Raw genomic sequence first — 27,378 nt, forward strand, 5'->3', positions numbered from 1 at the left:
AAGGTTGTGGGGGTGTGACTGAGAGTGTGGATTCAGGAGTGCAACAGACAGAGCGTGAGTCTTGGCCAGACAGCAGTGTCTAGAAAACACCAGCCTGCCCGCTGGTATCTCTGATAGCAAATGCTGAGGACAGGGTAAGGACAGGAGCTGGGTCTTGTTAGTGATATATTTGAAAAGGTTTGTGAAGTCTTTCTGTGATCAGTGTTCAGCGGGTAGCCTTTCCAGGATGTTATCTCTGCAGTTTCGCCAATGTAGCCGTTCTGCATCCTACTGCAAATTCAGACAGTATGTGTTATCTGTGTTTTTATTTTCTTGTCACTGATAATGCAATTTTCAGCTTACAAACACATGGAGAGTAGAAAGGTGATAAGAAACAACCAAAATGGAATAGATTTACTATTATTTGTTCTTGATAATCTGATTTCTTTCCTTGACAAAGCAGTTTGCTGAGGATTCACAATAAGGTAAATGGAAGGCAGCACAGATAATGTTCCTTTGACTTTAGGAAGACATTGAGTCCAGTCTCACATGATAGTCTCCCATATGCTACTCAAGTTCAAAGGCTGACGTTGTATAAATTTGAGAATATTCTGCAATCAATGTGACCTAGAGAAATACAGAATGAGGTGGTTGTATAGTTGGTTGAGATAATACATCGAAAGCTATGTTATCAGGTGTTTGCTGTCAACCAGGAAGGCCATTTCAAATGGCTTCCCACCAGCCATGCTCTTGGACGTTTTCATTATTTTCACTACCACTGTATTTCATGGGAGTATAGCTGTAACACATCTGAGTCATTGCAGATTGTGAATGTTCTGAATGAATGGTAGGCCTAAAAATTCACGTTGGATAAGTTTGAAAATGCTCTGAAATCAGTAAAATGAAATCTTTGTTAAAGAAAGAAAAGGTGAGGTGGTCACAGCATGTAGGAAGACAGCAGTGCTGCAGGGGTGAGTGCTGAATTAGGAGTTCTGGACTACAGGCTAGTAGCATTATGCTGTTGTAAAAAAAACAAAACAAGTGTCTATCATTAAATCTTCTATTTCTTACATTTTCATTCTTATCCCCAAGCTCCTGAAATTGATTTTTTTTTCTGATACCTAAAATAAAATATCTTTGACAGGTAATCCTTACTTCTCTTTCTGTTCAATAGTGCTTTCTGCCACTGTAAACAGTGACAGAACAATAAGATCAAGTTTAAACTTTATAACTTTCTCTCAAGTAATTCCAATACCTTGTTTGCCTTGTTTGTGAGGATTTTATTTCCCAAACTACTCATTTTTCATTCATGGGAAAAAGATGGGTATTTATGAGGCTGTGGTCTGATTCCATGTTTGATTTTACATTTGGAACTTATATTCAGTCTTTGTGAATTGTGCTCATCCACACACAGGAATTTGGATGTATCACCGCAAATAAGAATGTTTTACTACACGAGTATGGATTGTTTGCATCTAATTTCTATCAGTTTACTTTCAGACTTTTACCTTCAAATTATTCCCAGAGCCAGGGTTTAATTTTGGATTTGATAGTAGATTCATTTTGTGCAAAAATAGGAGAAACAAGGAAAAATTGAGAAGGAGACATTAAAAAAAGGTCTGTTGGAAAAGCAGCATGAATACATTGTTATTTTTTCCCTGTACTACCAGAAATGAGCAAAATCTTTCACAGACAGATTTTCAGTAAATTGAGATTTGGAACCATTAGGATTGAGCAGGAGAGGGGAGGGGGCAGGTGTGGCTGTGTGAGATGTGGTGCATAAATCACTCTGAGCGTTTTGTGACTTTGAGATTCCTGCAGCTTAATTTATGAGAACTAAACTCAGCTCTGTGTATAGAAATCATCCTGAGCTCCTTTCCTAAAACCTGGTGACTTGGCAGAGTTGTCTATGTAAATGCCTGTGTTGAAGACTGCAGCTAGGAAAGGTTATGAGGTAGTGGTTTGGGGAATAACACACAGCCCTTGTATTGTCTTACATCCCGCTGATCTCCAGGTAACTTGTTCTTGTAGACCAGTTTTTCTTTACTAAGGACTTGGTAGGACAAGGGAGAGAAAGACTGATGCTCTAGTGATATATGGCTCACATGATAGTGGGCTTCCCTCCTTTTTTTTAATGAGAGATGTCAACAGAAATCAAAAGGCTCCTCAACAAGTGCTGCTGTATTTGAGGCTTGGTCTGACTCAAGTCCCACCTTGTGTGTATCTGTTATAAGAGTATTTCCCTGGCAGTCAGGGAATCAGCTTGACCTTATCTTATAGATACTAACTAATGGCAAGAGAGACTCCAGCTTCTTTCAGTCATTGTACTCATTGCCAGCGACATCAAAATTGAGAAGACTCTTAAGAGAATTTGTCCTGACAGTTATCTACAGTGCAACATTTTATCCAAAGGCAATTCAGTATTCTGTAGACTTTCCATAAAATAAAGATGATGAAGTCTGTGCCAAATAAATTATTTGATTTCCTTCAGAAATAGGGCAGTGTACTCCACTTGGTACAGGGAATTAAGCATGTTTTCTAGCTTTATTCTATACCATTCCTATCTGATAAACAGAGCAGAAATAGCAGCATCTTAGTACCACACACAGCATTTGTTTTTTCTGAAAATCAAGTAGAAAAGTCTTTTGAAGCCAGAAGGCATAAACACTGAAAATGTATATTACAAGCATGTACCAATGGAGGGATTGTTCAAAGATCAAAATAATGAGAAGTAAAGCAGAGGAACATCAAAGCTTTCCAGGCTATGTATTTCTGCCTTGATTAGGAGGAAGGAGGGAAGAAGGGGGGGGGAAAGAAGGCTTTAGATCAATAGGAAATGGCCCAGTCACCTCAAAGTCAAAGGCAGCACCATTCAAATGTGTACAATTTGCAGGAATTGCTAGAGCATCTCAATCATGAAAGTCCCCAATGATCTGACAGTACTCACACCATACTTAGCAGGTACACAGAAGGAGTCAAGATCATCTTATCTGAAGGAAACTCCTTTTTAAAAGTAAGGCTAGATAGATTTTCATTTTGTCTTTCATCCCTCTGATTAAGTTCATCTCTCTTTGGTCCTCCTAAGATTTCTTTCATCTGCTGTGTAGTCTGTATGATCTAAGCCAACTATCTTTTGTGAAAGTCATTTTTGGGGTCCATTTTTTTAAATGATGGATTGTCATTAAACAGTAGGGTAGATGAAAGAGGTCCAAGGAGAACCAAACTGTGCTGAGACTTGCTCGGGATGATGAAAGACATTAGAAGAGTTGTAATGAAGAGCAATCTCTCCTTCCAACTTAAGACAGGCCCTTCCAATTACTATTTGTTTTAGCATCAACTTCCAGTGATTTAAAATTCAAGCTATGAACCATTGATTCAGACTTTTCTTAGGGAACCGAGAAGTTTCCATTGAACAGACCTGGGTGGTCTTGTTTTGTGCTTTTTGCAGAGGGTATGATAAACTCTAGCAGAAATCCTTTCAGTCGGTTGTAAATAGACCTATTTGCATAACATTGTCTGCCCCTTTTCAGAAATACATTAGCCATTTCACTCTAAAAGTGCTTTGTTGACTTAGAACCTAAAACAGGAGGTTTTACAATCCTTAATATTTTATATGAGCTCGTGTAGCTGTCACTGTAACTAGATATAAAAGTATCTGATTTTTTCTCATGTTCTTCGTGGTCTGTTGGTTTCTGCTGTGTCTGATATACAGCAGTTCCATGAATTAACCCTGCAGTGTATAAATTGTTTTACTTTATTGATGGTTTTAAATAAAATCATCCTTTGTTCCTGAGACATTTCAGTTCAGTTTTATTCCCTTTTCTGTTTGCTGTTTTGTACAGCCCTTCAGCATCCCTCTTGTTCACATTGCCATGCTGTAGGCAGTCCCATTCAGGACTGATGTAGATCAAGAACTTTTGCTTTTATAAAATTTTCATTTCCTTCTTGTTGTGGTTGTGCTGTTTACAAATCCAAAGATAGTTCATGCCAAAGCCGTTCTGGTTCATAGGAAATTGTTAAAAATTTATCTGAACTCTGCATGATAAGAGCCCCGTTCTCTGGAAAAAGGCCTGGAGGAGAACTTTTCTTCAAACAGGCTGCTTAAATGAGGAACCTTGAGGCACGACCAACTAATAAGCAAATTTATTAAAAAGCTTTTATGCTTTAAATTGTTGGAAAAACTTTAGAGATGCTTTTCTCTGAGCAATTACCAAAATAATGTCATGTTGTCCATTATGATCTCAGTCAAGTGGAATACCGAGTTCCAAAAATTCCAGAGGTGATAACTAGGAAGGTTAAAGGAAGTGCTTTGTTCTTACAGTAAGGTAGTACCAAACAGACTTAGTAGAAGTTGCATTCTTTTTTTCTTCTACATTTGTTAGATAATGCTTCCCATTGGAAATCGCTGAGTCAGGCTTCCTTAAATACTGAACATAAATATTAGCATCCTAAATGATGGAGCTCATCAATGCAGCTCACTGTAAGTCTTCAGGCACAAGATGTTAAACGTGGCATGCCACAGAGGTGCACAGTGAGTCATGACATCATGTTAATTGAATGTGAACTTGTATATTTATGCTACTCCAGCAGCTTCATCTCTGCGGTTGAGGATTTAGACTTGACTTTTCAATTTCAGAATAAATGAATAACAGTGGCTCAAACTACCTTGCAAAAATCCCATAATCTCACTTTCAAACAGGTGCACTAAAGTGGTGGTATGGTATCTGGAAGTGACTGGAATACTTATCAAATGCTTGTACTTATGAGGGAACTTGAAGTAATCATGAAATAGTCAGTATTACCAACATCTCCTGTACTCATCCAGTGGTTCTATTTTCTCTTGGCCCAGTTTCCAAAGATATTTACGTCATTGTGTTCTGCCTGACCTGGAAAGATGATTAGTTGATTTCCTTTAATTTTCTTTTTAAAGTAGCCTTTTTGCATTAGGAGAATGAGAAATGATAAATTCTAGTACAGTGAGCATTGCTGTTTATGGGATAGAGAGTTTTCTTTACATTCAAAAATATTTTAAAAATATACTTTAAGCAGCATTTTCTAAAACAAAATGTGATTATTGCGGCATTAATGCTTCTGAGAATTCTTCCTGTTAGAAGCGCTCCTTTCTTCTCTTTCACTAACAGCATTGTCATGGAATTGCTTCTTGAGAGTCACAAAAAGATTCACTCTTCTTTATATTACAATAATTCAAGAGAAACCTCATCCAAAAAATTGGAATACCACTGGAATAAAATTACTACACAAGTAAAAGCCATCTGTGTATTTCAGTGGCAATAGATAAGAATGAAAAGTTGTCATCTTTAACAAAGATTTTTCTAAAGTCAATTTTTTTCCTGGCAGCCACTGGTTTTGTCTTCTGAATGCAGCATTTATTAAAGGATTTCTGGTATTGGCTTTGTGAAATAAGGAAAGTGTGGAATAATATATTCTGATATTTTACAGATTTTTCCTAAAGTAGAGTATTTTGTAATGTCAAATTCGGGTCTTGGATGTGAAGCCTTGTAGAAGGTGAGACTTCCTACCTCTTTTCTAGGCAATTCTGACATCAGTACTATCATTCCTTCTTGACAGTCCCAAGAAGTTTCAGTTGTGTGATCATATATTTATTTTCCTTGATATGTGCCCCAAGGTGATAGAAATTTCTTTGAGTAATCTCTTTTCTGCTATCTCTTAGATATTAACTTTCTGTATCTCTGTTTTTATCTCAGTCTTTGTGTTGGTAAAAGAAAAGCCCGTACTAGAGGTATGTTATATATGGGAGTCTAACCAACCTATTAAAATGTAATAGGCTTGTCGAAGGCCATCTACTTCAGCATTTGTTTAATCCAGGGTGAAGTAGATCAGCATGTCCTCAAGGGATGTGTTACGTGACAGAGCAGCGCTCCCAACCACTGCTGTGTGATAAGAGCATGCAGGCTTCCATAGATTCTGCCCTTACTGACCATAAGGCCTCACCACTGGTTTGTTTTGTTCCTTCTGCTCCGAGAGAGCATTTTATTAATAGGTCCTTATTAACAATTTTTGGGAGAATCAAGACAGAATTGGGCTACAGTACTGAGCAGATACGTGTAGATGTGATTTGTTGAGAGAACTGGAAGGATTTAACTCTTCTGTTGCAATTAGCTCCACAGTGCGTGATGTGGTCACGATATACATTGCCACTGAGTGGCATTGGGATGTTGGTTTCATTCATCTGCAGCAAAGCACACAGACTGCAGTAGTGAGAAGTTGCTTTGAGCAGCAGGTGCTTTCCCAGTACTGCCTTGAAATGACCGGCTAACGGGGCATATAAGCATCACAACCTGCAAGATGAATTGATTTTGTGCAGGCTACATTGCTGCAAGTGTCCAAACAAACAGAAAAATACATTTATGCTTTAAAATAAATACACATCTTCAGCACACAGTTTCATGGAGTATAAATTTTCATGTAATCTAAGCACATCTGCTTGTAATAATTAACTTCTGTGGTGGACGATAGGAAAAGCTACATCAGCTGTCTGGTATGACGAGATAGATTGCTTTCTGTCTCTTCGTCGTGGTGATTAATTGTAGCATTTGTATGAAAATGGCTGCCTTTTATTCATTTTTGGTTTTAGATCATGCATCTTGATTATTTTTTTTAGCCTATTTAAATGTAAATACTCTGAAAATCTGGTATGAAGGCATAAAAGTTTCCAATTTTAAGTGCTTTGATTAGAAACCAAACAAAGAGTGTCTTTGCTTAAATTATCTTATCTGAAGATTTTGAAAGAAGCCTGACCTTACTAGCTACATGAATTTCACAGGTCAACATAAATGTTAGAGATAACTATGGACAGAAATTCAGAAGGATTATGGAATTTCATTTGACCCTGAGGGCCAGTGTTTCCAAGGTGAAAACTTAATAAGAATGAAACATCATAGCAGTTTACAGTTGGTCCTGTGGTATTGCAAGTATTAAATATATACAGTGAGGGAAATAATAACCTGATGTGCTTCCAAAAATTAAATGCAATTAATTCATAGGCTTTTGCTTAATCACATTTGTGTACGTGCTTTGTTGCATGTAGGCTTTCAGATGTGATGAATAAACGAGTACAGCTATCAACCAGTGCTCACCTGACATGTCATTGGATGGGGAGCCAAATGGTCCTATTGTATTTTCTCTCAGTGCAGTTGTTATCTTCTTCCATTACTTGAAAACAAGTTGTACAGGTTATCCATACTCTGGTTCCATTATGAAAGTGCTTTGAAGTCTCTTCCACTTTTTCTTTTCTTTGTTGGTAAGGTGATTCCAACTTAACAATGCTTTGGATAGGTGATACGCCTTCATCCCCAGCATCTCTGCAGTCAGCAGTATAACACAAGGCATTTCCATGAGCCCTCCTTTAGCTTCTGTCCAAAAGCGTTAACACCAGAACATGACAGCTGGCAAACAAAAGCATCAAGGTGTGGAATTGCTCTGTCTACCCAGCAGTGCTGCTGACACACTGTGCTGTGTGAGGACTCCTAGACTCGTATGGGAAAGGAAGCAGCTACATAAAACAAAGCCTTTAGTAACCTCTGGCTGACCTGTTTTGTTTTCTCTCTTTCTTCTCCCTTGGGGATAAAGATGAAGGAAGTCAGTCACAAGCTTTACTGTGCTGAGTTTGTACAGTAAAACCAGTGTAAGCAAAAGGAATGATGTGTGGAGAGCGTTTACTGAGTGAAAGTCAGGTAAGGTTGCAGTAGGTGTGAACAGAATTTAGCCTACAATTTAAAAAATCTTCCTAGGTTGCTCAAGCCATATTGATTAAATGATAAACAAAGCGCTTTGTTGAAATCTCATGGTGACTGACATAGGCTCCCTGATCAAATTATATAGCAAACAGAGCGCTATAAAGGAAAATATCATCACCAGTTACAGTTACATCTTTCTTCCTTTTTTTAAAAGAATTTCTTATTAAAAATTCCATGGCACGATTTTCTCAGAAGATGAAATAGACTCAACACACAAGTTAATGCAAAAAAAAAAAAACAACAAAAAAACCCCTCCATGCAAACAAACCAAAAGAAAAAGAACTATTGCAGTGGCATCAATGAACAAATAGACTAAGCAAATAAGCAATTTGCAGATACAGTCAACATTACATGAAATGTTTATAAAGGTAATATTTAAGATCTCATAAAATCAAATTGTATTCAGATACAATAACAAAAGTCAGTAATAAAACAGTGGTGAACCAGGTCCAGAGAGGAACATAAAGCAAAAGGCTATGCTCTGTTTCAGTTTTTTAGTGCTAAGCATACTGTATATTTTTATGGCAACTCCACCCAATCTTTGCTTACCCAGTTATTCACCACTGAGTGCGTGCATACAAATCAAACTGCTATAGGCATGTGCTTTTTGATGCAATATAGTTTAATTATTAAGACAGCCATTTGGATGACATTTAGGATTTGTGGTGCTGAGTGTTTTTAGGGTTTTTATCCTCAAGGAAATAAGCTATTTCCTGTAGTGGTTTCAGTCCACATCGTATGTAGTGCTGTGGGTACAATGAGTGATCAGGGACAGTATTGTGGAGTGGGGTATCAGGGAGGTTAAGGAGGACTGGAGAGCTGTACTTCCTTACAGGTCTGGAAATCCCAACTGAAGAATCCTGTATTTTCTTTATGGGATTTTTTGCGGCATTTGGAGTTTTCTTCTGATCATCGAGGTCATTAGTGACTGTATAGAATCTGAATTAATAGTATATTCCATCTAGCACAAAAATTCCAGCCTCCTTTATGTGTTTTTTTTTGATACTTCTCACCTTACAACATATAAAACAATAGCACAGTTACAGGCTAGGCAGGATGTCTCTTGATAAGTCTTGCTCCATGAGATCTAAGATGCTAATTCCTGACACATCACACTTGCTAGGGAAAGGATTCATTAGGACCATCAATTTCAAACCTGCCAGCTTAACTTTGGTAGTGTTTTCCACTGCAGGAACCTTAGATCTCACCTTCATATTTATTGCTAATTGTAACTAGCAGGATTGCTGCTGATTTGCTCAGTGAATTCCAATGCAGACTTCTCCCTGTCTCTTTTTGGGTGGTGGGGCCAGAGGGCAGGAGGGTGTCTGTCTCTCTCAAACGTGTGTACAGAAAGATCCTTTGTTACCTTTAATGCCCTTTGCTTTGTCTGAGTTTTGTATGCTTGTGCTGCAATCTCCTTCTAATCCTCAAAAACTTGACCTAGTTTCCAGCATTCTTTGAGGACGTCGAATAGCTTTTTACTGAGGTTGACTGAGCTCTCATATTCCAGCTTACCTCTCCTGTCCCTGTGCCTTGTTCCTAATGAGATAGCTTTTGCTTTGTCACTTGTTTTTATGATCTGCAACTTCCTTCAGTTTCTTTTTCTTACCATCCCAGCCTTCCAGGACACCTCACTAAGCTTTAGTGCAACTATATGTATATGGATGCATTTGTTCACTCACTCGTCTGAGCTGTTAACTGTGAAATTTTGTGGCCATTCACTGTCATCCTGCCTTCTACCCTGATGGTCACTGTTGGCACCTCTTCATCTCACTGCTTATAAGCCTTGTTGTGTGTCCCACACAACACCACAAGTTCAGACTGACCAAGGCAGTCTATGGATTGCCTGTACTCTGAGCCATTATGTGTCCCCTTAGCACCAAGAGGGATGAGGTGGATGATGTCGTGCTGTTTGCTGCAAGTTCATCTCATTTGAGGTCCTTTGCCTAGCAAGTTTGTATATTCTTTTCCATTTGAGCCATCACCTGGGCATTCAGTAGATCATCTTTCTCTACAGGCTAACCCAGAGTGAAAAGTGTATGATTTTTAGATGAAATAAGACATGTCACTGTTACTTGCATGTCCTTCCAGAAGAACTATACCACTGTGTTTCTATTCCATCATGTGAATTCAGCTCTTAAATTTTGGTTGTGTCAGGGTTTTGCTCAAAGATACATGTTAATGAGATTGCTGTCTAAAAATGTTCAGCCGTGTTTTTACAGTTTTGTTGATTAAATGCAACTTTATTGTGAAACTTCAGTTATCTTCCTTGAAGTGTATTGCAAGGGGGGAGAAAGCCGGCAAGCTCTTGTCCTGGAAGAGGCTGGTGACAGCCTCTTTGTAGAGGATATAAATCATCACTGTTTTCTGTTTTTCCTTATGTCATTTACTCTAAAAGGAGAAGTGAAACATTCATAGCAGTTGAATCTGCTGTTTGTTTACCATGTTTGTAGGTGCAACAAATCTTGCATTGATGAAGGATGATTTGATTTTTGGAAGTCATTGCATAGTGTGCTTGTTTGGAGTTGTTACTAAAGAGTCCCACTATCATTGTAGTGGAAGGTATGCTAAACTTCATATTAAATGTGTACAATGGGAAAGGTGGATAAGAATTTCAAATGCGAAGTGTTGAACATTTCCTCACTTCTTTACAGTCTTCATTCATTCTTTCTTTTGGGAAAAGACAGGGAATGTCTTCTAAGTGCATCCTTGACACTACATCTTATGTGTGCTTTTTTTTTCTCTTCGCTAATTTTATACAGCAGCTTCTGTTATATTTAGAAACGTGGAATACAGAGTCTGTGTAAACTGCATATGGACCTCTGTTCTTTTGCTTGTTTACTGTGCTGGAAAACCTTGTAGGGTAATCAAGACTTCTGGTTTATTGATAATATCCATCAGCACTGGCAGCTCATCTTCCTTGTCTCTTTATTAGGAAGACTTTATTTATTGAGTAGAGGAAATAATTTTCTAGTTTTGTGTTCAGAGTTTGTTAAAATGGACACTTCCATAGTCACTATTGCTTTTCAAAGTTCTCATCTCAGCCAGGAGATAATCTTGTTTTGTTTTTTTTCTCCTTTTCAAGTGTCTCTGGATATTAACAGTTGTGTGAGTACTTAGGATAATGGGTTAAGAGCTAAAATAGCCTTTTAGTCCATTCCTTCATCACTTTCAACAACTAGAGGATAACGTGTTTTTTTTTTCTTTTCATTTTGGTGTGACTTTACCAACAGTCCTCATCAGTACCTCTTTATATCGCCTTTTGAGAAAGTTTTAGTATATGGTTAATCCTATACCTCCAACACATGGTATTTAATGTAGATTTCTATCCTTTAATTATTCTAACTGCTACATTTGATCCCTACATGGAAGGCTGTGAAGACGTCTTTGTTCACATGTCTAGTGCTTTATGAGATAAACAAATAAGTAATTCATGCCTTGTAGTCTCTGTGCACCACATAATGACCTAGTCATAATTTTTGAGTCGGCTGTCAACACACATTAAATCAGAGCATCTATTTGAAACAGTAGTATTTCATAAGCTGCATATGACAGTTCATTATCTTATCTGTGAGAACTCCTTTCTTCATCCTGCCTCAAAAACAATATCCTTGCAATTGAACTTTTGGTAAAAGTCAAGGTCACAGCGTTGGAATAAAGTTACGAATGAGAATTGCCTGTCTCCATGTTGAAAATATGAGTAAATCAAAAGTACTGATATGGTAATCTACATCTACAGTATCTTCTCCCGTGGTTTACTGAAACTAAAGGGTAAGAAGTTTTATTGGCTTTTTAAAGCTATTCTTTTTAGTGAGGCTTCCTCCCAAAAGTTTTTCATTAATAACCTACTTAAAGTTAACTCTGGACTTAAAAAATAAATATACAAATTTCAGGCAGTAAATTATAACCCAAAGATGCATGTATGTACACAAATATGTATGCTTATATATATATATAAAATAAAATCTACAAGGAATGGATTTTATGTATATATATACGTAGAAGAGTGACATCTACTTAAATGAGCAGAGTTAAGGAAGTTGTCTTTGGGTTTGCTGAAATTTAGCAGTGATGCCCCCTGTTTTCTGTCAAAGATGTTCCTTGAAGGTGGCTGGGAAAGGGAGAAGAGGGGTGTATTTTAATAAGAAATCTGAGGTTTTTTTCCCTGGATTTTAATTTTTATGGAAAAAATGTCATGAAAGGGACTGTTGTGGAAATTGATTGAAGAAAGCTGGAATATACAACTTGCAGCTAACGTACAATACAGTGAGAGGATTTTCCCATAAATCCATTTCAATCTGTGAACTGATTTCGATTTGATATTGTCAGACGTCTTGCTAATAAATCAGAAGTCTTTATATGAGATTTTAATTACTTTACTAAGTGTTGCCAAAAGTTACAGTCTTTATAACCTTGTAATTATTCCAGTAACTTTAGCTTCAGCTAATGATTTGACTTGATGACATTGAAAAATGTAGTCATTTCTTTCATACTTTTGAACAAAACTTTGTATTTCACTTTTCATCTGATTGAAAGAATCACTTCATGCTTCCTAAAAGTGACATTCCAAGCTTTGAAAGTTATTTCTAATGCAAGTGATTACGGCTTTCTTAGTAATGCTGCATTGCTGAGTGAATCACAGACCATTTGCTCCTGGAGGAGTCTCAGTTTTAATATGGTCGGTGTTTTCTGCCTTCATTCTTCACATGGTTAAAAGTACTGATGGCTTGTTACCTGATGAGATTGGTGTGCTCAGCAGTTGAAGTCCTTTTTGTAGACTTTCACATACAGGATACATTACTTTTTATTGACCTCTTTAACAGGACTGACTGGTAACACACTTGGCTGATGTGTATAGATTTTTTTTATCCTCTATTTTATTACTAGAAAGCACCACTATCCTATTTTTCAAGGATGAAATATAGAATAAAATGCATATTTGACCTTCATTCCTTTAGTGTGATTCCTTTCCAGGGACACATTTCCCAAGGAATTTCCCCAGTGGGAACTGCCCCAGCACACACCTCCCAGCTTCTTTCCATCTCTGCCACTGCCTTTCTCTGCTTGGGGCTGTCCCTGGGCAGATGCCAATTTTAGTGGCACTGATTGCACAGCTCTTGTGAAATGAGCTGGGAGCCCAAGAGCCTGGTGGGGGAGGAGAGCTCAGGGTGAGGAGATGTGACTGTCCCAGTCTGCCAGGCAGCCCTCTGGCTCTGATTTCTGCTCACGTTCTGTGTTCCTCTTTCTCTGCCTCATCCTTTACACTACTGTGTCTTCCATTGGCATTTTGAACTGTGGGAAAAGCTGTTTTCAAACACTGCCTCTGTTCAGTTCCCTTTTACCCAAGTCTTATTTTTATGCTCATCAGTGAGATCTGATGCTGGGGGAAGAATCATAAAGGTAAATATCACAGTTGTTTCTGAGGATCCTCCTTCTCCTTATTTGGTGATTAGAATTTTCAAACTTAATTCATTTCTCTTTAATTCCTTGTTCCCCGTGGCCTTATAAAACCTAAATGAATATTATGTTTTCATTGCTTTAGTATTTTGTTGCTAAGCTGCTGATTATTTTATAGTGAGGGATCTGACATTTTCCATGCACTCCCCCATACTTACCTGCTAGTGTTGCCTTTATCCGCTGAATAGTGTGTTAACCTTGGTTTTAGCTCTTGTTTAAGAATAAATTAATAGATGTGAGTGAATTTTGCTTTGTTTTGAGTATGTGAAAACTGTGGATGAAACATTGGTATTTAATAATGTAATACCAGACCTTTGTGGCATAAGGTTTAGTAGTTAGACTGATATTTAATCTCTGTAGCAATGTTTTTGGTTAAGTAGACTCCATTGCTTGCACCTCTTTGCAAGACCTTCTTTTGCCTCAAGCTACAAATGGAAGATGCAATTTTGTTGTAAGTATCTTAGATTAGGTACACAGGATCTGCATTGGTTGACATTGGCTCTGATATATGTGAGTAAAACTTTAGAGTAATTTTTGCTTTTTCCATTCTAAAAAGTTAATTAACTGATAAGACATAACCCTGGAGCATGGGTCTTCAAGCAGGACAGGACAAAGGTTTAAAGAGAATTTGAAACGTTGGTCTGAAGCAATAAAGAATCTAGAAAAGGCAAAACATGGATAAAATATAAAGAATCCTTCAGTTTTCTGTCGCCATTCAAATCTTAATTTATTTGTCTTTCATGTCAAACATGTGCATAGAAACAATTTACTGTGAATTTTTGATGTGCTGTAAGTATTTACACTTCCATTAGAGCAACAGAAAAAGTTGGTTGGTTTCCCAAATATATTCATACGGAAATTTTCCTTTCTTTTTTGCATTGGATGAAATTAACAAGCAGCTATTTACTGTTACTTTGAAAAGCACTCTTAAAACTTTCAAATATCTCTTCTGTAAAGGAAATGTGAAGTTGGTTTTTCATTGACTTTTAGAATAACTTATTTTAAAATGGAAGAGGTAATTACCACTCAGGGAAATTTTGGAAGTACCTCTGATTGCATTCCCGTGCTTTTAAGAGAAATGTTGGTGCTGGGTGTAATTGGAGATAGCTTTTGTTCCCTCTCCCCGGTTTCTGGGGTTGGTAGCAGAGTGGCACAGGAGGCTGCGAGGGATGGATGTTCCTCTATGCTTTGTTTTGCTGAGCTTTGAGCCTCAGCTTTGAGTCAGTGTCCTTATTTTAAAATATATATATTTTTAAGAAGTTAGAGAAAATAAACATAAAACGCTCTGTGTTGCTTTGCGAAGACAACCTTCCCCTGCTTGAAGTATTCTCACTTGAAGTGTGATGCGTCTGATCTCGTTGTAATGGCACTTGGCAGAAAGCTTTTGCATCAAGGCAGAGCAATTTTGTGGGGGAAACTGCTCTGAGCTCCAGCAAAGATGAACAAAACTTCACAGGTAGAAAGGGAGCAAGATGAAAATCAAGCTGGTGATTTAATATCGCCAAGATTAAAATAGCTTTTACTGGAAAGACTCTAATATAGAAAACATCATGGTATCACAGCCGGCTGTACCCCAAGGTTAGCTAGAATGAGGCAGATGAAGAATATCTGAAAATACTAATAATCTCCCAGCAGGGTGAAAAGTATTGCTAGTTCTGTTGCAATTTACTTTCTGTTGTGCTAATTTGTTTTTATTGCATTTGATTGTTTTTCAGTTAAATAAACCAACAAATTGTGGTTCCATTATTTATAATTATATGATCTGAGCCAATGGTAAAGAAGTCAGAAATGGAGAACTTTTTGTTCCTATTGTTTTCATTGTATGTATGCTGCAGTAATCAGTCAGTATTTTGATTCTGTAACTGCTTTAGAAACAAATACTTGCAAACAAAAGCTTCATTCACAGATATTGAAAAGAAAGTGTAATGGGATCTCTTCATACTGAAAGAGATGTGAGTTTTGCCACTGCTTTATAATCCCCATGTAGTTGGAACAGGGTGGTACAAATTTAAGAGAAGTAGCAGCAGGTAAATAAGAAATGTTTCCTTTCTTCTGTCTTCAAGGAAGGAGCAAATCATGATAAGGAAAACATAACGTGCTGTAGGATATCTCCCTTTGCATCTTCTCTGTGATCTTCTGCCTTGTTTTAAGGAGTGTAGAAGGGGAAAGCAAATCTTCTCTTTAGATCTGCTAGCTTCAAAAGAAGTGTAAAAAGGAACGTACTGCCACTGAGACAGCAAACTACAACAGCAAACATGAGAATGATAAAAATAATTACACTCATCTTCTGTTAAAAGGCAAACGGATTGGAACACATTAAAAAAAAATTGCCTAATGTGACCCAGGGGAAATACTGGCTCTTACACATATGGAAATCAGAGTCTCATATGCATTATATATAAATATATCCTTCATCATCTTGGACTGTTAGTCTCTTCTGGTGATTCCTTTTTTTCCCCCTCTCTAAAGAAAGCAAGGCTGCCCTAAGGCAGGGTTTGTTTTTTTTTCCTTCCACATACTAAGAATGTTTAGGAAGGAGGTATGAAGAGCTCTTCTGGATGTATAATTGATACATTATGTATACATGTGTAGCGCTCCCACGCATCAGTGTGACTGCTCTTACTGGGATTCTAATCTCTACATGTAGATTTTCTACCTTGCAAATCTACTGAAAGGTCCACAACATTTGATTTCTTACTGTTCTGAATGGGAACCTTTTCATAATTCCCCTACGCCTCTTGTACCCTTACCCTAAGTAACCATATCCTTACTGTACACACACTGTACTGATCCTACAATCTCAAGTACATTATTTTGGCAGTCACAGCAGACAGTATTGTAAGACAGCTGAAAGACAGTGTGTTTAGATCTTGTATAAAGAGCATGCCTTTTTATTAACTTTGGTTGAAGTAGACTTCGCTGTGTGTCAGTTTTAGGCTGCAGGTGAGTAGCCAGACTTCAGAACTCAAAGCATTCAACAGCCTTATCTCTTTTTTACTGTAGAAACATGATAATTGAAGTGGGAAGTTTTATGCAGGACTTTTTGTGCAATATGCAGTGGCACTTCAGGAAGATTTAACGTCAGTTTCCGTGAGTGGAATACAGAAAGTAATGAGGAGGTTTCCAAGTTTCCATGTTAGTTCTTTCCGAATTGAAGTTTTGAACTTGGATAAAGATGACAGTTCTGTGTGATGCAAAATGCCATAGCTACCTGAATTCTGGAAAAGCATGGCTAATTAAAGAAAAAAGAATTGAAGAGACCGTATTCTGGTCTTATTCTAAACTGGCCCAAATCTGACTGTCTTTACTGAGGCGCATTTGTATACACAGCATTATGCAGGCAGTACAGTCATGGATAATTTCAAACCAGCCTGTCTTCCCTTAAATATTAGCCACGGGTCCAAGTAGTGAGAAAATCTGAATTCTGAGGAAAATGGAATGAATACAACCCCATAAATCCCTTCTGCCATAAGACCTATCCAACTGTACATTAATTTATCGCAACACAACACATCTCGCGGAAGCAAAACCCTGCTTGGGGAGAGAGAAGCTAAACAAATGGAATGCAGGCTATTCTTATGTCCAGTTACTTGCAAGATTATATCAACCGATAATTTACTCAAACCTGATACAAAAAGCACGTAGTCTGAAATGCGTACTTCACTGGATAGCCTTACTGAGGTGTTTTTTGAGACCCTCCCCAGACTGGGTTTGCAGAGTGAACTGGTTGCGGTGTTACAGAGCTCTGCAGTGCTCTCGTTAAAGATACCCACGTGTTCCTGCTAAATCTGGGCCAAAACAACTGGACAAAACAGGCTGCATTTCTCCAGCTCTCACTATAAAAGCACTGACCAGAGAGAGTGCAGCTGAGGCAGAGCACCCCAGAGAAATTCAATGCTTTTCTGATTGGAGATACTAGGAATACTGTACAGATGTTTGTTTTCCATTTTCTCTCTCTGTGTTATTTGGCATATTTGATTTTCTGTATTTACTGTATTCTCAATGTATGTATATATAACAGGGTATATTAGTTTTATTTTCAGGACGTGAAAAAATAATTCATCTTAAATATAACTTGATGATTGGTGCCACAAATAAATTGAACTCCATTGCTTTTAGTAATTGTGGGCAGCAGAAGGAGCAGAAAAGGAAGCATATTTTTGTGTTTTGTTATGTTCTTTGAAAGGAGCAGGAGGATAATTTCTATCATTAATCATCTAATGCACTTCCATTGATTTTTCTTTTTAATAGAAAATGAAAGTAAAAGCGATTCAAAACCTGTAATAAAGTCAGGGAAAAAAGGAAAATTGTGAAAGATTCCTTAGACTGATTGCAGAATGTAGAAGCACCCAGATTGCAGTTATTCACTGGCCAGAGTAAATTTGAAACATTAAAAATCATATTATTTTGTCTTCCCAGCCAGACAGTGTGTGAACCACTACAATAAGAAAGCACTTGTATTAAAATGAAAATGATGCAGGCATTAATGTATCAATCTCCTGTTCCACATCCAGCGTGTGGGTGGGAGCAAGGGTGGGCCTTATTGCAATGTATTTCTCTCCTATTTCTCCTTAAACAGTGAGCAGGCTTGGCTCAAAGACGAGAAAGAATTGAAACATCAAGTCACATACCTTGGCACAATTGACATGTACAGCTCAATTCTCTCAGTGTTTCAAATCATATATTCCCCACCAAATGATCAATAACCTCATCCATAAATATTGAAGGGAAAATGTATTCTAGGAAGTTACTTTAAAATTGAGCAAAAGTGAGTCCTGTTTCAGGCATTATGTTGCAGAAATCAGCCTGCACTGGGTTTACTGGTTGTAATGTGCAGCCTCAAATGTATTTAATCGCTTTCAAACAAACTTCCCTTCAGACTGAGCCCTTGGAATCTGCAAATAGATGTACTGCCCTTTCTTCTGGGGTTCCTGGCCTACACTAACCTGTTTTGTGACAACATACGTGTCTTCTTGTGGGAAGGCTGCAGAGAGAAACCAACCAAAGAATAGCTGCAATCTTAAGCATGAGGAGAACCTTCAGTTTCATGTTTTTTTTCCTTCTCTTTTAGCCCAGCTCCTTCCTTTTCCTGTTACAGTCTCTTCTACATTTTAAAATTGTTCTATTAGAGACTTTTCTTCCCAATTCTTCCCTAACTCTCTATTTATGCAGATCTTTTCAGTTGCTTATCTTTATCTTTTCAGTTGCTATTTACCATCTTTATTGCTTCCCAGCCTCATTTCAGGCCTCTCCTTTGTTTATAGTGCAGGTTTGTTGTGGTCTGTGTTTACTCAGAGCTCTGTGTATTTGGTGGCATTTGTTAGCCCTTTAAGCACGACTGTCAATATCATTAATAATTACAAAATGGGAAGCTGGTGATCTCAGAGCCACTTTCTCTGCTGCATAACTAGTTTTTCCAACCCTGCCCTGGTTGTTTTTTCTAGACTTTTGTCTGTGGTGTCTTTCCCAGCATAACTTGTTCTTTTTGTTCTGACTGACTTTAAGGAGTTATATTGCAGTTTCCTTCTGAAAGTCCGTGCTTTGCCTTATTTCAAGGAGTGCTGCTCAGTCTGAGGAGTGTTGCAGTGTTGAAGTTCAGCAGATACTTATGTCACTACAGAATCAAGGCCTTCATCTTCAATCTGAGCTGCAGCAGAGCCTTGTATTCTCTCTTCTGTTATGCATACAGCACTGCTTATGATCTCCTGTAATTGGGGATTGTTATTTTGGTCTGTTACACATACTTGTACGTAAATGTTCCACCTGGGATTTTGGAAAAACTGATTCTAAGTACAAAGGAGTATCAATACAGAAAACAAATGAGATTGTAATGAGTTTATGAGATGATGGTTAGAACCAGCAAGTCTGAATCCTTGAAGTGTTTGTTTGTAGATATTATCTCTAAACGCCTTTTTTTCACTTACAGCATATGTGAGAAGTGAACTAGTTACTGGGTTACTGCTGTGTTGAGGGGTAATGAGAACTTTTCTGAACAGCAAAAAGATAAACAGCCATGCTGAAGTAGTTCCTTTGACTTTACATTCTGTCTTTGATTTTTTCACAGATTCTTAGAATTTGAAGCCAGAGAAGATTATTACACAATTGCCTCTGTTCCCCTTGGGGCTAGGCCTCTCTTGTCTAGCCTCATCAGACATCCTCCTGTATTAAGTCCAGCCATCTGAATTACACTGCTGCAGAGCTTTGCTTTTGGTGATCGACCTGACTGTACCTTGCTGGAATTATCAGTCATTGTTTTCAGATGTTCTAATGGCGTTTAATTCCAGAGTTTTGTCACCACCAATTTACATACTCCAAATTGAAATGCCATGGTACAATATAATTGTAGTGCCTGACAGTTGTTATTCTTACTCTTCAGTTTTTACTTTTTAGAAACTGTTGAAATGCATTTTTAAAGGAGAATTGATTATGACTTTGTAAATGAATATGATTAGAGTATCCGTAATTGGAGTATCCGTAATTGGATTTTTACTTAAGAGGAACTGTATTTATGTTCTTGCAATGTTGTGCCTATAATATTTCTATCCCAGTGCTCTCTTTTTGTTAGGACTGTCTTTGGAGCTCTAAGTCAGGCATGAGCACAGGGAGAGGAGTTGAGTTCCCCTGTTTGGATGCTCATGGGCTTCTTTGGTAGTGACATAACGTCTTCTAAAGATATAGTTGGCATCTCTGCAATTTGTCAGCAAGCAAACATTTGATTTCACAGCATTCAAGTTTATAGATTAGTGTCTGCTATTTACTTTTAATTTAAGATAAGTGTAGTTAAAGTATACGGCTTCCATATGCTTCTTTATGCCTTATGCTAAGATGATGGCACACAAGTGCACTCTTGCGGGTGTAAATACAGAACAAGAAGACTGGGACTGTCATACTGAATGTCTCGTTAGCGATCCTAGTTCCGTATCCCTGCAGGACCCTGTACTGATAGAAGGGGGATCTTCCTCCCAACACTATTCAGGTAGCAGCTGACTTATGCCTTTAAGCAAAGCAGTTGCATCTGCTGCTATTTTCTTTGCTCATATTAATCACTTAGATTTGCTGACATCTTAAATGTTCATTAAACAGCTCCAACTCTGCCCTGGGAACAGGCTTGTGCTGCCTCCGCACTGTGCCGCCTACAGGCGATGTGGCTGGGCCATGGAGATGCCCTGCAGCGCTGGGCCCCAGGCAGAGTGGGAATGGTTTCCTCTATCCAAACCCTACCTTTCTGGATACTTCTTTATAAAAATATATTTTCTCTTAGCATTTGGAACCTGGTTACCTTTCATTTAATTCATGATCTTGTTTTTGTTGTTACGGAGAAGATGTACTTTTTTGGTGCCGGCTATTGTTGGATATTTATATCAACAGAGCTGTGTTAATTTGTCATGTTGGAGCATAGCCCCAAGTGTTTAATTCCAGTTTGGTGGTGTTTAGTGGCACTAATAAGAAATAGCAGGACTTCAAAGGGAAATCTTGCATTTCTCTTCACGGAAACCATTATTTGAAACCCTGAATCTAGCAGCATCCTGTTAGTAGCTGTTTCAGTTCATGTTTGTGCCCATTTTAAATTCTGCAGCGAGGTGGCAATCACACATTGTGTCTAGGAGGGACTTACAATTACTATGTGATCCTTGTTTTCTCAAAGCATATTGCTGAAAATGGGCTGTATTTGCCCTTCAGTGGTATCCCACTTAAAAAAAATGGAGATGTTGACAGAGCAGAAATTGCTTTGTGGTATGAGTTTATTTAAAACCATCGTGACGGACCCGAGGATTATGAGGAAGTATTTCTTATGTAAAGAGGACATACATGAGCCAAACCAATCAGCAGTTTGAAACCACTGAGGATGAGTAATTTTATTAACTTTTCTGATGGTCCATTAAACAAAAATTTGTCTCATTCTGTTTCCTGAAGTGCCTGTACTTGAAAATATTTTTGTCTTCAAAGAGCTGACTGAACTGAGGAACAAGTTTGCAGCAGGCAAATAGGAGGTGAATATGTCCTGAACAAACCACCAGTATGGATCCAGCAGTAGCACTGCTTCCTATCTTGTGCTTCTGAAACATTTGTTTTATTCATTTATTTTAGCAGTCTGTGCTGCCTGTCTCAGACGTAGCATATGCGTATGGTAGATATCCGACTGTTTCTGAAGACTGACATGCCATATTGATCAGTCATATTCAACTCTGAATCTTGGAGATAATTCAGACCGAATTGGAGAAGTCAGGCATTGGCATCATCGTTGAAGATGTTTGCAGATTGAGTGGAAATGGATTCCCTTACATGACTGAAGTGCATCATTCTGCTTAGGCCCATCTGAGGAAATGTGGGTCCATGCTGTGTGAGGGCACATACAAATGAAGGCTCATGCTGGAATTTTGTTTTGTGCAGATGCAAGGAGTGCCTGCCCTGGCCAACCAACTCATTAGCCACTCAGTATGTGCTCCTGTGTGCCCGCCAGCATAGCATTCCCTTTTGGCACTGACAGGTAAAAGACACCAGGAGAGTGGAAAGCTGGCTGAACATTTGGTCTTTAAGTAATATTTTGGGCTTCAGAAGTAGCTTTTTGGATTCCTTGCTTTTCAGCTGCTGCCTTCTCTCCTTGGTGATACTGAAAGCTTTTTGTTCTGTTGGAAATGGCCTGATGGAGTTACCAGGATATGCACTTATAACAATAATTAAAATGGAGAAGTCGTTCTGAATTTACAATCACCTGCCTGTTCCTTATCACCTCACAGGAGATCCCCCTCCTCTGCTGTTCCTAAAATCCCCATGTTCTTCCTCTGACCTCCCCAGGAAGGTCTTTGATGCCATTCTGACCAAGTCGCTTTACCTATCCTCAGTCTTTTAAATCTTTGCTGTCTGAACACTAATTTAAATTTCTTGCTCTAGCTTTGAAGCCTCCCTGCCTTCATTTCCCACTTGCTTTTGTTTCACATTGTCGTTGTCAGTAATATCAGCCTCATTCCTCTCCTCCTCACTCATGATTCTCCACGGTACGTTTCAAGATGTCACTTCACAGACAAAACATTAGACTTTTTACTTTTCAACTCCTTCTTGTCTCCATGCTTTTTTCCTTGCTGCTTCTTGTGTCAAAAACATTATTACCTTCGTTGATCTCGGAGAGTCTTCAGGGTCTCTTTAAAGCCTACATTTTCTTTTTAAATTTGTCAAGTTTTTGTTAGGTGTGATGTCATTCCCCTTAAATGTGCTTGCTAATATCTCTATCATATTGCTTCAAAATTACTATTGCATGCAAGCGTTACAGCACAATCCAAATTACTTGTTTTCTTTCCTCTACCTATGTTTACTATTGATGCTAATTTCTTTATGCTCCGTAATCAAATATTTGCTCTGACCATACATATCCATCACTTTTTGCATCTAAATAGCCTGTGCAAACTCAGTGACTTATGTGCATGCTTAAAATTAAGGGTATTTGTGCAGATCAGGCCATTAGATAATAACTCACTGCAGCATGGAGCATCTGTTTTAACACTGGTATTTAAAAGTCTCATTGCTTGTGTTGCCATTAATAAATGTCGGGAATGAATTGTGGTCTTCTGTCAGATGGTAGTAAACATTGCAACAGGATAGTTTATTACACTATTGCAAGTATTGCTGGACAGGGCCTGCAGCACAGGATATTGCTCACTCGTAGCTGCTGCAGCAGTGCTGAGGAGCATTGCATACACTTTGTGATTCTGTGTTGCTGAATCTTTAGTGTCCTTGCTGAAGGTAATGAGGCTACAAAGACCTCGGGCAGCAGAGTCTATTACTTCTTTAACCTTTCTAGAGAGGGCAATTACACCGCTTTCCCATACAGTGCTGCGACCTCTGTCCTTCTGCTTTCGTAATTGAGAAAGAGAATATCTCCGAGTTGCTGCCTTCCAGTGTGGAGAGATGGCAAAGGTCAAAAGGATTGAAAGTGAGCGGCTAGGATCAGCAGTTTAGATGTGGTTATTAATATGCTGATTTACTGTCACTCGAGTCTAAAGAGACTTTTCACAATTGCTTGCCTTGTGCATGCTCCTTAAAATGCTGATTATTTTTTTCCTCAGAAATCTTATTACATTTTAATAAATTACTTTTTATTTGCAGGTGGTTGCTGACTTACCCCTCACTCCCATGCAGCACCGTAGTTAAAAACAGAATCTGTGTGAATTCATTGCAGAGTTACACCTTGGTAAATCTTTAAACTGTAAGGAAACAATGAGTTATTTTTCCCTTTCTCTTCATGCACTCCTAGTTACATGAAGTGCCAGCAACAAGAATAAATATATTCAGCCTCAAAAATCTGAATTATTTAGTAATCTCCATAAAGTACTAGCACAGGTTGTTGAAGTTAAATAATAATATCTGGATTAAATCATTTCATCTTCTGTAGCTTTATGGTGCAACATGTGGACTGGCCTGAAGTCAGAGAGCCTGGCATGACTAAACTCTTGAGGCCAAATTTAATTCCTAGCTCTGTCCCTGACTTCATTACTTTAATCAAGTCATGACCTTTCTTTGCCTTGGTTAACCTACAGTGTGGGATATAAATAGCCTATAATCTTGGAGATTTTCTGAGAATTAATTATTATTAATGAAATGAAAGGCTCCATGATGTGCAGGCTATTTTTATTTATTATAATTACTTATTATTAATTCACCGAAACTTTAGAAAGTTTTATTGTAGGCTTCCCGTGACTCAGACTTTCACATTAATACATTTGCCCCCTGCTATGTCTATTCAGTTCCATTACCCACCTTAAAAAACTACTACCGGCTAGCTCCAAAAGAAGCAAGGGTGTTGAAGGAAAAGGAAATTGGCTTAAAACAGAATCTGGGGAAAATCAATGCATGTCAGTTCTGGGCTGTGCTCTTTGTAAACCCCCTTTGACTCTTGACTGAGAGTCAAACCATGATGGCATCCAAGTCCAAATTCAGGACCTCAGCCTTACCCCAGCACTGTGCCTGCTATTTCCAGTTGCCATGGCCCAATATTAGAGAAAAAAATTTGGGCAGGGAACCAGCCTTGGAAGTGCTGTGTGCAGAGGTAAGGCTGTGTAAGCGTGCGGGAATTCTTCCTCTGCCCTTGCTAAAGGCACTGCAATTGGGTGGAGCTCAGCTGAGGGACTCTGTCTTCACCTGATGCCCAGATAGTAACTGCTTTTTGGGTTTGTTCAGTTTTCATGTTGATGCATCCATTCAGTGGTGCTCCTGTAGCAAGTGGTCGTGGGCCATAAAAGCAGGCTGCTTCCCTATCCTATCACAGGGCTACCAAGCAAGGGAAGGCCTAGGTTTTGCTTTTTCTCCTAAGCATCTCCATCTATTCAAAAGAAACAGAAAAACTTATATGGCCAGAGAGAAGGAGCCCAAGAGAGGAGGCACACTGCTTGGGCCCACAGTCTAGAGGGTAATTAGATCTTGCTGCAAGAAGCACTGAGCTTTGTAAGCAGCATCTGCTGCTCAGGCTCTTGTTCTCTTTATCCAAAATACAGAGAAGATCACAATTGTGGAAACGGAAGCTTTCTTTCACTTCTTTTGTTTTTTCACACTTCAAAGCAGTTTTGATTCCATGGGGGATGTGTGCATTGCAGCTTGGGAATCTTGACCTCGACCGAATGGGCTTTATGGCACAGAGCTGCGGTATTATATCTTTTCTTATTTGGTCATACAGTGTGTCATTAGTTGAACTGTTGCCCCAGTGCTTGCCTCTGAGAATACTGAATTTATATCATCATTTAGGTAACAGACTGCTTGAACAAGAATGTGTCTTTATGGTTTTGCAAAGCTCTTAGAACAGAACGTGTTTGAGTGATCCATGAATAATAACCTAAAAATAAATCAGCTTTATACTATTAAGCCAGAAGAGTGAATTTTGCACGGAGCACAAGCAGAGACTAAGTACAGTATAATAAAACACACAGAACAGTATAAAGTTTTCTGTCCCTTTTCTCTTCAGCTGTTACATGCCTGACAGAGAACAACGAATCTGCTGACGTCTCTGAATGCATGAAATGGGCTGGACCTATGCCACTTCTTGTCCAAGACTGTATCATTCCCTGCAAAGATGACTGCACGTTTACCCCTTGGTCTAAATTTACAGCGTGCTCCTTTGACTGTGAATCAACAAGAACCAGGAGACGATCACTCACAGGTAAAGTCTTTTTCTAATATTTATCTAAGGATGATATTTTTTGAGTGATGTTTCTTAGGTGCTGGTGAACTGATGTTGGAGTTTCATAAAATCCTGAAGAGAATAGGCAGATCCTGATTGATTTTTAGTCTGATTCTGATCATTGCCTCCTTTATGCACATGCCCTTTGGGATGAAAAAAACCTCAGTGGTGAGAGCCCATTTTTACACGTACACTGAATAGTGACTATGCCTTAATCTTGGAATCACGAAGCACATGTGCATATAAAAAGAAAAATAAATATATTTTTCAGGTTTAGGCTGTTGAAATCAGGATGAAGTTTAAAACCGGGACTTTTTTACATAGCATTATCCAGTAGTGCAGCAGTGCAAATTAATACCATGGGTGAAGAAAGAGCGGTATCGTTCAAACAGCTTTGATCATTTATATATATTCCTTAAAAAAACTCCGTTTCAAACCACTTAATGGAACATTCTTCCATACTTGCTGTAGTGGTATGTTATTATGTTATTTGAATGCTGACCAAGCTTTGTAACTCTAGGATGTTAATAGTTGGGAACAACTTGCTTTGTTAGGATTTGTCTGCCCCCCCACATATACAGTAAATTGATTCAAAATGAATTATACTGTTTCCAGGTTTGCAGTAAATTTGCTGTTGTTACCCTGAACATTCAGAACTTGTCATATTGCTGTTCTGTGCCTGAGAGCTGTGGTGCACGTGGTTTTAGTGCTCTCCATTTCTGGAGGTGAGCTCCACTACTAGAAGTGAAGCTTCAAAGAATGCTACCGTGAAGTGGAAAACTAACATAGTCATGAGAGTATCTGCTGCGATAATGTCTGGGAAGAGGGTGGCAGCAAAATGTGGTGGCTACCACTGTTTCTTTCTTCTGGAAGCACTTGTGCCGTGGTTATTTTGTTATTCTGTTTGTTAGTGCTGAAATGAACCAAGTTTTTAGTAGGTAGCAATCATAGTATGTAATCATAATATATATACAATGGCATCAAGCTGCCTTTCTTGAGTATGACTCACTATAAAGATTTTGCTTCTACATAAAAATCATTATTATAAAATGCTCTGTTCTTTCTGTCAGAGAGCATATTCTAAAATCTTACCCACGTTGATGTCTGTGTATTTAAAGTAGTAGCAATCCTCCATCCCTATCAGGTTCATATCTGTGTGATCTTACAGAAAACATGGTGCCATAGGAAAAAGGTGAATATTTACCTGCAGGTGGATTTAAATCTGAAATGTCATTGTGAATGTGCCTGAAAAATGCAAAATAGTATGGGCCTACATTCTTTCTCATTCTGTTCCACATCAGACATATATCTGTTCATGGAAGTGGACCAAAAATGGTTTCTGATAGCCAAGCTTTGATGGCTTGTCTCCTCACCCATACTGGGTTTCTGAGAGAACTTCATCTGGGTCTGCCATATGACCTTGATAGCATTGCTTCTTCCCATTTGGAAGGAGCTCTTGACCTCAGCCCACTGCCTACAAAGGCACCCTGAGAAAGCTGGCAGTGAAGGGCAGCAGGGTGTCCTGGGTGGGTCTGGGCAGCACAAAGCCTCAGATTCCACAAAGGTAAGGGTCAAATCATAAATCACTTCTAGGAAGCTGCAAATCTAGGGAGGTTTGTTGGTGTAGGACTGTCTTGTCTCTACATAAGACTTGATGATAACTGGTACAGGTTTCATCATATAGTTGGAGATTGAAATCTCATCAGTATGAGCTCATTCCAAAGATCCAAGAGAAGTGCTATATAGGGAGTTCTTCATGGGGTTGAAGAGTATTTTCTCCACTTGTATTTCACCTTTTCTGCAAGAATGTATGAGTTGCACATCCTTGCTCAATGCTGTGTATGTCTATGTTCAAATGAATGCTTCGAGTTAATTATGAGAGTTCATTAATGATGTCATTTAGTGGGAATCTGCTAATTGTTTGCTAAGTATTTGCCTGCCTCCCCCTCAGTTTTCAGTATTATCCGTTTTACTTTGTAAGTAATCATAGACTCCACA

General features: G+C 38.5%; 1 protein-coding gene across 5 annotated transcripts in view; it reads left to right on the forward strand.

The window, feature by feature from the left end:
* THSD7B (thrombospondin type 1 domain containing 7B) overlaps positions 1 to 27,378 on the forward strand; it is a 461,190-nt gene that overhangs the window by 344,591 nt on the left and 89,221 nt on the right. For all 5 annotated transcript variants that reach the window (XM_015869059.1, XM_015869061.1, XM_015869058.2 and 2 more), the window contains one exon: positions 25,165 to 25,359. In XM_015869059.1, the coding sequence (XP_015724545.1) occupies positions 25,165 to 25,359 (195 nt within the window). The remainder of the gene's footprint in view (positions 1 to 25,164; positions 25,360 to 27,378) is intronic.

Source organism: Coturnix japonica, chromosome 7 (genome assembly GCF_001577835.2).
Source record: "Coturnix japonica isolate 7356 chromosome 7, Coturnix japonica 2.1, whole genome shotgun sequence".
Classification (NCBI taxonomy): Eukaryota; Metazoa; Chordata; class Aves; order Galliformes; family Phasianidae; genus Coturnix; species Coturnix japonica.